The sequence below is a fragment of the Rhinopithecus roxellana genome, chromosome 1 (genome assembly GCF_007565055.1).
Source record: "Rhinopithecus roxellana isolate Shanxi Qingling chromosome 1, ASM756505v1, whole genome shotgun sequence".
NCBI lineage: Eukaryota > Metazoa > Chordata > Mammalia > Primates > Cercopithecidae > Rhinopithecus > Rhinopithecus roxellana.
The window spans coordinates 42,811,642-42,824,754 of NC_044549.1; the positions used below are offsets into that span (position 1 = coordinate 42,811,642).

At 37.2% G+C, this 13,113-nt stretch overlaps 1 protein-coding gene across 1 annotated transcript in view; it reads left to right on the top strand.

Moving 5' to 3' along the window:
* Window positions 1-13,113, top strand: part of EAF2 (ELL associated factor 2) — a 51,275-nt gene that overhangs the window by 24,573 nt on the left and 13,589 nt on the right. Inside the window, exon 5 of the mRNA XM_010370524.1 lies at window positions 12,650-12,901. Coding sequence (XP_010368826.1) covers window positions 12,650-12,901 — 252 coding nt within the window. The remainder of the gene's footprint in view (window positions 1-12,649; window positions 12,902-13,113) is intronic.

The window sequence follows — 13,113 nt, forward strand, 5'->3', positions numbered from 1 at the left end:
TTCACCAGGGATACTGGTCTAAAATTCTCTTTTTTTGTTTTGTCTCTGCCAGACTTTGGTATCAGGATGATGCTGGCCTCATAAAATGAGTTAGGGAGGATTCCTCTTTTTCTATTGCTTTGAATAGTTTCAGAAGGAATGATACCAGTTCTTCTTTGTACCTTTGGTAGATTTTAGCTGTGAATCCATCTGGTCCTGGCTTTTTTTTTTTTTTTTTTTTGGTTTGTAAGCTATTAATTATTGCCTCAATTTCAGAACCTGTTATCGATCTATTCAGAGATTCAACTTCTTCCTGGTTTAGTCTTGGGAGGATGTATGTGTCCAGGAATTTATCCATTTCTTCTAGATTTTCTAGTTTATTTGCATAGATGTGTTCACAGTATTCTCTGATGGTAGTTTGTATTTCTGTGGGATTGGTGGCGATATCCCCTTTATCATTTTTTATTGTGTCTATTTGATTCTTCTCTCTTTTCTTCTTTATTAGTCTTGCTAGCAGTCTATCAATTCTGTTGATCTTTTCAAAAAACCAGTTCCTGGACTCACTGATTTTTTTCAAGAGTTTTTTGTGTCTCTGTCTCCTTCAGTTTTGCTCCGATATTAGTTATTTCTTGCCTTCTGCTAGCTTTTAAATTTGTTTGCTCTTGCCTCTCTAGTTCTTTTAATGGTGACTAGAATTTTTTAAAAGGTGTTGATTTTAGATCTGTCCTGCTTTCTCTTGTGGGCATTTAGTGCTATGAATTTCACTCTACACACTGCTTTAAATGTGTCCCAGAGATTCTGGTAAGTTGTGTCTTTGTTCTCATTGGTTTCAAAGAACATCTTCATTTCTGCCTTCATTTCGTTATTTACCCAGTAGTCATTCAGGAGCAGGTTGTTCAGTTTCCATGTAGTTATGTGGTTTTGAGTGAGTTTCTTAATCCTGAGTTCTAATTTGATTGCACTATGGTCTGAGAGACAGTTTGTTGTGATTTCTGTTCTTTTACATTTGCTGAGGAGTGCTTTACTTCCAACTATGTGGTCACTTTTGGAATAAGTGTGATGTGGTGCTGAGAAGAATGTATATTCTGTTGATTTGGGGTAGAGAGTTCTGTGGATGTTTATTAGGTCTGCTTGGTGCAGAGCTGAGTTCATGTCCTGGATATCCTTGTTAACCTTCTGTCTCATTGATCTGTCTAATATTGACAGTGGGTGTTAAAGTCTCTCATTATTATTGTGTGAGAGTCTAAGTCTCTTTGTAGGTCTCTAAGGACTTGCTTTATGAATCTGGATGCTCCTGTATTGGGTGCATATATATTTAGGATAGTTAGGTCTTCTTGTTGAATTGATACCTTTACCATTATGCAGTAGTCTTCCTTGTCTCTTTTGATCTTTGATGGTTTAAAGTCTGTTTTATCAGAGACTAGGATTGCAACCCCTGCTTTTTTTTGTTTTCCATTTGCTTGGTAGATTTTCCTCCATCCCTTTATTTTGAGCCTATGTGTGTCTCTGCATGTGAGATGTGTCTCCTGAATACAGCACACTGATTGGTCTTGACTCTTTATCCAATTTGCCAGTCTGTGTCTTTTAACTGGAGCATTTAGCTTATTTACATTTAAGGTTAATATTGTTATGTGTGTTTTTGATCCTGTCATTATGATGTTAGCTGGTTATTTTGTTTGTTAGTTGATGCAGTTTCTTTCTAGCATCGATGGTCTTTACAATTTGGCATGTTTTTGCAGTGACGGGTACTGGTTGGTCCTTTCCATGTTTAGTGCTACCTTCAGGAGCTCTTGTAAGGCAGGTATGGTGATGACAAAATCTCTCAACATTTGCTTGTCTGTAAAGGATTTTATTTCTCCTTCACTTATAAAGCTTAGTCTGGCTGAATATGAAATTCTGGGTTGAAAATTCTTTCCTTTAGGAATGTTGAATATTGGCCCCCACTCTCTTCTGGCTTGTAGAGTTTCTGCTGAGAGATCTGCTGTTAGTCTGATGGGCTTCCCTTTGTGGGTAACTGGACCTTTCTCTGGCTGCCCTTAACATTTTTTCCTTCATTTCAACTTTGGTGAATATGACAATTATGTGTCTTGGAGTTGCTCTTCTCAAGAAGTATCTTTGTGGTGTTCTCTGTATTTCCTGAATTTGGATGTTGGCCTCCCTTGCTAGGTTGAGGAAGTTCTCCTGGATAATATCCTGAAGAGTGTTTTCCAACTTGGTTCCATTTTTCCCGTTACTTTCAGGTACACCAATCAGATGTGGATTTGGTCTTTTCACATAGTCCCATATTTCTTGGAGGCTTTGTTTCTTTTTACACTTTTTTTCTTTAAACTTCTCACTTCGTTTCATTCATTTGATCTTCAATCACTGATACCCTTTCTTCCACTTGATCTGATTAGCTACTGAAGCTTGTGGAAGCGTCATGTAGTTCTCACGCCATGGTTTTTAGCTCCATCAGGTCATTTAAGGTCTTCTCTACACTGTTTCTTCTAGTTAGTCATTCATCTAATCTTTTTTCAAGGTTTTTAGCTTCTTTGCAATGGGTTTGAACATCCTCCTTTAGCTTGGAGAAGTTTGTTATTACTGATCGTCTGAAGCCTTCTTCTCTGAACTCATCAAAGTCATTCTCTGTCCAGCTTTGTTCCATTGCTGGTGAGAAGCTGCGTTCTTTTGGAGGGGAAGAGGCACTCCGATTTTTAGAATTTTCAGGTTTTCTGCTCTGGTTTCTGCCCATCTTTGTGGTTTTATCTACCTTTGGTCTTTGACAATGGTGATGTACAGATGGGGTTTTGGTGTGGATGTCCTTTCTGTTTGTTAGTTTTCCTTCTAACAGTCAGGACCCTCAGCTGCAGATCTGTTGGAGTTTGCTGGAGGTCCACTCCAGACCCTGTTTGCCTGGGTATCACCAGCAGAGGCTGCAGAACAGCAAATATTGCAGAAGGGCAAATGTTGCTGCCTGATCCTTCCTCTGGAAGCTTTGTCTCAGAGGGGCACCTGGCTGTATGAGGTGTCAGTCAGCCCCTACTGGGAGGTGTCTCCCAGTTAGGCTATTCAGGGGTCAGGGACTCACTTTAGGCAGTCTGTCCATTCTCAGATCTCAAACTCTGTGCTGGGAGAACCAATACTCTCTTTAAAGCTGTCAGACAGAGACGTTTAAATCTGCAGCAGTTTCTACTGCCTTTCGTTCAGCTATGCCCTGCCCCCAGAGGTGGAGTCTACAGAGGCAGGCAGGCCTCCTTGAAATGCAGTGGGCTCCACCCGGTTCATGCCTCCAGGCCGCTTTGTTTACCTATTCAGGCCTCAGCAATGGCGGATACCTCTCCCCCAGCCTCGCTGCTGCCTTGCAGTTTGATCTCAGACTGCTATGCTAGCAGTGAGCAAGGCTCCATGGGTGTGGGACCCTCTGTACCAGGTGTGGGATATAATCTCCTGGTATACCATTTGCTAAGACTGCTGGAAAAGTGCAGTATTAGGGGTGGGAGTGTCCCGATTTTCCAGGTACAGTCTGTCATGGCTTCCCTTTGCTAGGAAAGGGAATTCACCGACCCCTTGCACTTTCTGGGTGAGGCGATGCCCTGCCCTGCTTCGACTCACACTCTGTGGGCTGTACCCACTGTCCAACAAGCCCTGGTGAGATGAACCTGGTACCTCAGCTGGAAATGCAGAAATCACCCATCTTCTGCGTGGCTCACACTGGGAGCTGTAGACTGGAACTGTTCCTATTCAGCCATCATGGAACCTCCCCTCGTATCGTTTTAAATTGCTATTCAGGGTAAAAAAAATGACTCTTTAGAAATATATAACTGGAGTTTTCTTATTTTGGGCAATTGTGATGACTCAAATTCAATTCTTCACAGCATCTTCCTATCAAAATGTTTATGTATGGCCAGATTGTAGATATTTAAGGTGTCACCAATTCCATAGGGAAATGAGGAAATACAGTAAGCAGAATAAGCAAGCACCTTTTTCTGAATTGCTGCTTACTTCTCAGAAGGGAGGTAATTTTAGGGAAGTACATACAGTCCTTTTGTAAGTAAGAAAACTTAAATCTCCTTTTTTTTTCTAGCTGCAATGTGGGTTATCAATGTTGTAGTAATTGTGGCTGCAGTGAGACCCTGGTCACTAAAGTATATTTGCTTCTACACTTTGCCTTCTTAAAATTTGCACATAGCCATCCAATTTCATTGCTTTATTCTAAGCCCAGTAGAGTATTCATTCTCTAATTGATTAGTAGCTCCTATACAAACAATAAAAAAGACAAGTCCAGAACCCTTGGTGGTACAAGGGGTCTTGAATTTTATTTTTTTTAATATCATACCTGCTTCCAAATGGATTTGAATTATGATATCTTCATATACATGAATACAATAAAATATTGTATTTGTACAATATTGAACCGTGATTGTGCCACTGCACTCCAACCTGGGTGACAGAGTGAGACTCTGTCTCAAAAAACGAAATAATAATAATAATAATTTAGCTCTGAGCTTCTAACCACCAAGAAAAAAAGGGAGACACAAGCAGCATATGTTGTATTATTGGATAGGTTACAAAGAAAATCAAGATATCGAAGCAAATTTGCTGATCATTAACACATTAAATTGCCAGGTGTGGTGGTGTACACCTATAATCCCAGCACTTTGGGAGGACAAGGCAGGTGGATCACTTGAGCTCAGGAATTTGAGACCAGCCTGGGCAACATGGTAAAACCCCATCTCTACAAAAAAATACAAAATTAACTGGGTGTGGTGGTGTATGCCTGTAGTTCCAGCTACTTGAGAGGCTAAGCTGGGAGGATCACTCGAGCATGGGGAGGTCAAGCCTGCAGTGAACCGTGATTGTGCCACTGCACTCCAACCTGGGTGACAGAGTGAGACTCTGTCTCAAAAAACGAAATAATAATAATAATAATTTAGCTCTGAGCTTCTAACCACCAAGAAAAAAAGGGAGACACAAGCAGCATATGTTGTATTATTGGATAGGTTACAAAGAATCAGACTTTTTCCTGTTACTAAATTCTAAAAGGAATTCATCATATGGAACATTTTTCTAGGGAGCATTAAACTTTATACAGTGTTCTCAATGGTAATTTTATAGTAAAAGTAGAAGTTCTTCCATGTGACAATTTTTTAATAGAGGCCTTAATAAAAGCATTGTATCAAAGCATAACTCAGGGAAAAGAAAGTTGTAGAGGACGCAAGGCACAGTGGCTCATGCCTATAATTCCATCACTTTGGGGGCCCAAGGTGGGAGGATCATTTGAGCCCAGGAGTTCGAGAACAGCATAGGCAGCATGGTGAAACCTCATCTCAATTAAAAAATTATAAAAATTAAAAATTAAAAAAAGAAAGTTGCAGAGGGTAAGTTAATATCTCCAACCATAAAGCTTTCTATTTCTAACTTAGTATGAGAATGAAACTTCATTTACCTTGAGCTATTTGTATAACATATTCCTTAGATTGCATTCTATAAAATATTTTCTTGACCCTACTGTGCCACTGTTAAAATGGTTGAATCATCTTTTCAAGTTTATGTCTGGCAGTTATATTAGTATTTTTGTAGCTTAAATTTTACATTTACATCTTTGAGCTATCTAGAATTGAGTTTGAGAGACAAGATAGAGGCTAGATAAGATAGAGGCAGTGGCTCATGCCTGTAATCCCAGCACTTTGGGAAGCTGAGGTGGAGGATCGTTTGAGGCCAGGAGTTTAAGATAGCAAGATCCCATCTCTACAAAAGAAATATATTTTTTTAAAAAAAGAAATAAGATGGATCTAAAATTCTACTCCCCAAACCCAGAAACAACTCACAGCTGGAAGTACCAGCAAACAGGATGATACCACAGTGAGTGATTGCAGTCCTCAAAGTGTTCTCCCTGTATGCCTGGCCTGAGACTCCCCTCCTCCATCAGAGACACTCTTTGGCCAGAAGGTCCCTGCAGGTAGAATTCTACTGTAATAAGCATTCAGCCTGGGAAGACTGTTTATACCACTCTACCTCCTAGACCTGCCTCCCTGCCCTGTTAACCTAAGATTCTTCTCTCTCATCTAAAGACATCTTGAGACTGGATCACACCAATAAGGGGATCCTGCCACAACAAACACTTTGCTAGGAAGCACTTTCCTTTCCTCCACCCCTCCAAGCAGGGGAGCCAATCACAAAAAAAAAAAAAAAAAAAAAAAAAAAAAAAAAAAAAATTGCCTGGCTTAGAAAGCACTCTTTATCCCAGCAAGAGACTCCATTTCCCCACCTATACACACCATATCTCCTTGCCTGGTGAAGTCCCTTCTTTTTGTCACATAGCACTAGCAGGGATCATCAGGGACCCCAGCTGCTAGAGATTTAGTTAAGAAGACCAAGATAATACTGTAAAAACTCTGAAAACGAGATTTTCATTTAAATCACAGCCCACAACAGTAGGCAAGAATATGCATGCTAAACCTCAACTGGGTGATTGCCTACTAAAATTAAAACTGTGAATAAGATATAGATCTCCCCTAGCATAAAAACCAAGATATCCAAGATACAATAGAAAATTACCCGTCATGGCCGGGTACAGTGGCTCACATCTGTAATCCCAGCACTTTGGGAGGCCAAGGTGAGCAGATCACTTGAGGTCAGGAGTTTGAGATCAGCCTGGCCAATGTGGTGAAACCCTATCTCTACTAAAATACAAAAATTAGCTGGGTGTGGTGGCGCGCACCTATAATTCCAGCTACTTGGGAGACTGAGGCAGGAGAATTGCTTGAACCCAGGAGGTGGAAGTTGCAGTGAGCCAAGATCGTGTCACTGCACTCCAGCCTGGGCGACAGAGCAAAACTCTGTCAAAAAGAAAGAGAGAGAGAGAAAGAAGGAAAGAGAGAAAAGAAAATTACCTGTCATACCATAATTTGTGATTCAGGAGAATCACATGAATGAGAAAAGACAATCAACTGATACCAACACTAAGACGAATCAAATGTTAGAATTATCTGACAATTATCTTTAAACGACTATCACGAATCTGGTTCAATTGTACATTCCCTTGAAACAAATGAAAAAAACAGAAAATCACATTAAAGAAATAGAAGTTTTACGTAAGAATCAAATGGAAATTAAAGAACTGACAAATACAATAACAACAAAAATACTCACTGGATGGGCTCAGTGCTAGGGAGTGGATAGAATCAGTTTACTTGTGGATGTATAGAATCCACTCAACCTGAAAACAGAAAATAGACTGAAACAAGATGAGCATATCCCCAAGAATCCGTGGAAGAATGATAAAATATCCAATATTTGTGTCATTGGAGTCTCAAAGAAGAGGGAAAGCAGGGTTAAAAGAGTATTTAAAGAAATATGTGCAAAAACTTCCCAAGTTTTATGAAAGATATAAACCCACAGATGTAAAAACCTGAACAAACCCCAAATAGGATAAACCTAAAGAAATTGATGCCAAGGTACATCATAATGAAACATCTGAAAACTAAAGGCAAAGGGAAAAGGGTTGAAAGCAAGAAAGAAATGACATATTACCTATGAAAGAATACCATTCAGTTAACATCAGATTTCTCATCTGAAGCTATGGAGCCCAGAAGGAAGTGGCATAATATTTTTCAAGTGCTGAAAGAAAAAAAACATGTTAAGTGTGAATTCTGTATCTACCAAAATGCTTCTTCAGTAACGAGGAGTAAATAGCCTGCTTCAGAAAGGAAAACTGAAATAATTTGTTCCTAGGAAACTATCCTTAAATATTGGCTATATAAAGTCATTCAGACAGAAGAGAAACATTAAATGGAGGAATCTTAAGAGTATCAGGAAGACAGAAACAACAACAGAAAGAGCAAACATATCAACAAGTACAATTGATTATAGTTTTCCTCATGACTTTTCTAAATCATATGTGATGAATGAAACAAATATGGTAATACCTTCTGATACCCAAAATAATGATATTTCAAAGTGGACCTACATGGATATGAGGTTTACTTAGAATGGGAATTCATTGACAAGTCAGGTATGTATATTGAAAAACCCAAACCAACCACTAAGAAAAATATACAAAATGACACCTTTTGTAAATTAATTGAGATGGCATTCTAAAATGGTTCAAGTAACCCACAGAAAGGCAAGGCAAGAGAAATGAAATACAGAGGAAGCAAACAGAAAACAAATAACAAATTGGCACACTTAAGCCCTAACATATATCAATAATTACTTTAAATATATATCGTCTAAATAAGCCAATTAAAACACAGATATTGGCAGACTGTATAAAAAGCGCACTCAACTATATGCTGTTTATAAGAAACTAATGAAATATGTAGCTTGAAAGTAAAAGTATAGAAAATATATACCATTTAAACATTAATGTTAAAAAGCACAAACATGTGGCTGTATTAATATCAGATAAAGGTGACTTAAGAGCAAAATAGGCCGGGCGCAGTGGCTCACACCTGTAATCCCAGCACTTTGGAAGGCCAAGGCAGGCAGATCACTTGAGGTCAGGAGTTCGTGACCAGCCTGGCCAACATGGTGAAACCTCATCCCTACTAAAAATACAAAAATTAGCTGGGAGTGGTGGCACACACCTTAATCCCAGCTACTCAGGAAGCCGAGGCAGGAGAATCACTTGAACCCGGGAGGAGGAGGTTGCCATGAGCCAAGATTGCGCCACTGCACTGCAGCCTGGGTGACAGAGTGAGACTCCGTCTCAAAAAAAAAAAAGCAAAATAAATTACCAAAAAGAGGTACATTAATAATGATTAAAGTATTAATTTACTAGGAAGACATAAATGTGTATACATCTAACAACTGAACTGAACTGAGAAAAGCATGAAGTAAAAACTGATAGAACTGAAAAGAGAAATCTGCAAATCCACAATTATGCCTGGGTATTTCAACACTCTGCTCTCAGCAACTAATAGAACTACTAGACAGAAAATCAACACAGATGTAGGAAATCTGAGTAACACGATCAACCAACAGGACGTAATTGACAGATACATAACATGCCACACAACAGCAGAATACACATTTTGTTTCAAGTGCCCATGGAATATTTACTAAGATAGACCATATCCTGAGCCATAAAACAAATCTCAATAGATTTATAGAAACTGAAGTCATACAGAGTATGTATCTGACCATAATGGATTCAAACTAAAAATCAGTAACAGACAACAGGAAAAATCTCTAAACACTTGAAAATTAAACAACACATTTCTAAAGGATCCATGGGTTAAAGAAGAATCATCAAAGGAAATTAAAAATACACGCAGCTAAATGTATTAAGTTAACATAGCATGCCAAAATATGTGTAATGCAACTAAAGAAGTTCTGAGAGGGAAATTTATGGCACTAAATGCTTACATTAGAAGTGAGGAAAGTTTTCATATTAATTAAAGTCCCTTTTTTAGGAAAGTAGAAAAAGAAAAACAGATTAAACCCAGAGCAAGCAAAAAGAGACAAATAATGAAAATAAGAAGTAATATCAAGGAAATTGAAAACAATAGAGAAAATTAATGAAACAAAAAGGCAGTCATCAGAGAACACTGCTGATAAACTTCTAGTAAGATTGATAAAAATGAAAAGACAGAAGGCACAAATTACTAATATCAGGAATGTAAAGTACAACTTCTATCTATAATCAGGAAAGTAATGAATTTACTACAGATCCAGCAGCCATTAAAAGTATTATAAAGAAATGGTAGGCTGGGTGTGGTGATTCACGCCTGTAATCCCAACACTTTCGGAGGCCAAGGCAAGAGGATTGCTTGAGCCTAGGACTTTGAGACCAGCCTAGGCAATACAGTGAGACTCTGTCTCTACAAAAAAAAAATTTTTTTAGATTAGTCAGGCGGTCAGGCGTGGTGATGTGCACCTGAGTAGTCCCAGCTACTCGGGAGGCTGAGGTGAGAGGATTGCTTGAGTCCAAGAGGTTGAAGCAGCAGTGAGCCATAGTTGCGCCACTGCACTCCAGCCTGGGTGACAGAGCAAGACCCTATCTAAAAAGAAAAGAAAAGAAAAGAAATATTACAGCTTTGTGCTCATAAATTTGACAATTTAGAGGAAATGGACTAGTTCCTCAAAAGCTAAGAACTACCAAAACTCAACTAAGGTGAAGTAAGCAACTTGAATAGTTCTATCAACATTAAATAAATTAAATTAGTAATTAAAAAGCACCCCCAAAAGAAATAACCAGACCCAGAAGTCTACCAAACATTTAAAGAGAATTAACACCGACATTACACAATCTTTTCTGGAAAAAGGAAAAGGAAGGAATATTTCTAAGCTCATTTATGAGGCCAGTATTACCCCCAATATCCAAACCAGATAAAGACAGTACAAGAAAAGGAAAACTATGAACCAATATCTCTTATGAACTTAAACTCAAAAATTATCAATGAAATATTAGTAAATTGAATCCAACATTGTATAACAATAATTATACAACATGAACAAGACAACATTCCTATTCTCACATTATATTTAGGAGTATGGATGAGGGTGAGAAGGAGGGTGGGGAAGATACAAGCAGTAAACAAATAAATATCCAACTGAATTTCAGAAATAAGTATCTTGAGGAGAATTAAACTAGGCAATGGGGGTTGCAGAATGGAGAGGAAGGAACCTTTTGAGAAGGTTACACTTAAACTGATTCAAGAAGGAGCCAGCCTTTCAGAGATCTAGAATCTTCTCAAGAGACACCATTAATGAAAGGAAAAGCCTAGCTACAGACTTGGGGGAACCTGGAAGAAATATTCACAAATGCATATGTGTGACAAAGAGCTCATAGCCAGAAGAATTAGCTATGAAGAACTCTTACTAATCAGTAAGAAAAAGACAAACATATATAAAAATGGACAAAAGATTTGAACAGGCTTTTCACAAAAGATGATATTCAAATGGCCAGTAAGCATATAAAAAACACTGCTTCATATCATCACATCAAAGAAATGAAAATTAAAACTACGAGAAGTTACCATTGTACACCCATCAGACTCACTATACTAAGTGTGTGTGTGCCCTAGTGAGGGAAGATATGAAGCATCTGTGACTCATATCTTGCTGGTTGGAGTGTAAAACCAGTTTGAAAACTGGGAGTTTTTAATGAAATTAAACCTACGCCTATTGTGACTTAGCAATTTCTCTCTAACTTTCTACCTAAGAGAAGTATGTATATAAGTTCAAAAAGACTTATAGAGGAATTTTCATAACAACTATATTCATAATATCCAAAACTGAAAACAACCCAAATATTCATAAATGGGAAATGGGTAACCAGCTTGTGGTATTTTTATATCATATATCATATCATATCATATCATATCATATCATATCATATCATATCATATATCATATCATAGCAGTAGAGAAGAATAGGCTACAGATTAATTCAGTAACATGAGTAAATATAAAAACATTATGTTGAAAGAAGGCAGACCAAAAAGTACATGCTGAGTGAATCCATTTGTATGAAGTTCAGGAATAGACAAAAATCTTTGGTAATAGAAGTCAAAATGGTGATTAGTGACTGGAAAAGAGCATAGGAGAATATTCATGGGGATGCAAATATTCTATATCTTGATCTCAGTGGTAGATATACAGGTTTTATATATGCTAAAATTTATCTAGCTGTACATTTTACTTTATGGAAATTATGTATTAAACAAACAAACAAAAGATCTGGGTGAAGAATATACCAGGCTGAGGAAACAGCTAGTACAAAGAACATAGCCTGGAAATGGGTTTAATGTGGTCAAATAATAGAAAGCCAGTGTGTCTATAATAGGGAGAATGAGGGAGTGGGCTAAAAATTACCAGTTAACTTAATGTAGCAGTGTACTAAGATGATAACAAATGGCAATGTGTCAACTGAGCATATTATTGACTTAGAATTTTTTGGTTTAAAAAATTTTGTTCAACTATTTGACATTTGTATCATATAGGAAAATATTGACTTGAAAGTCAGTAGACTTGCCTCCACCCATATATAACTGACAACTTTTGACCTTTCTGGATCTTCATTCCCTCATTTATAAAATTATGAAGTTGTTCTAAATGGTGGCTGAAGACCTTCCCAACTATAATTTTTTTGTGTGTCTAGAACTTGAAAAACACTAAACAAAAGAAGACATCATTATTCTTTTTATCTACAGAAATATGTATAGCCAAAGTTATAATGGGAACTGGCTTTTCAAAAATACTTAGAATATTTTAAATCCCTATTAAGGGAGCGGGGGGAAACCTATAGATGCTTCATCAAAATGTTCTCTAGGAAAACCAGGAAAAGAATGAAGTTCATCTGTTACATTATCACATTACATTTTATGTATTTAAAGGAATAAAAAATAATCAGAAGACAGTTTCTGCCAAAATAGATTTTAATTTTTATAGTTTTTCACAGTATTTACTTTATATTTGAGTCACCTGTATATTTAAGTACAATGGTTTAAATAAATGCGGAGTTTAGATTTAGACCTTATCTATCCCTTTTAGTTCTGTAATCCAATCATTGAAGTATGGCTTGATGGTAGAATAGTTTTGTGTTTTAGTACAATGCTTTAAGTACTGTAAATGTATGTTTGATTTTAGTTTCAACAGTTTCTTAAAAACTAATACATTCAATTTTTATTGTATTTATTTAGCATTTTTTATTTAATCTATCTATTCATTTCTGTCTTATTTTCAGAACTGAAGGCAGAAGCTACTCTAATGGACCAGATGAGTAGTTGTGATAGTTCATCAGATTCCAAAAGTTCATCATCTTCAAGTAGTGAGGATAGTTCTAGTGACTCAGAAGATGAAGACTGCAAATCCTCTGCTTCTGATACAGGGAATTGTGTCTCGGGACATCCTACCATGGCACAGTACAGGATTCCTGACATAGATACCAGTCATAATAGATTTCGAGACAACAGTGGCCTTCTGATGAATACTTTAAGTAAGTATACATAAACACAGGCAACTGAAAAAGTAAGAATTTATAGTGGAGCCATATTGATTGTCACCTAAAATTTGGATAAAGAAAAAGATTCCTATTTTTTGCATTTGATACTATTAACAATTACATTTTTATTGAATTATGGTTTTATTTTGAATCTGTAACATAATGCCTTCTTGGTTTTTCTCCCATCTCTCTAGATAATCTTTCCT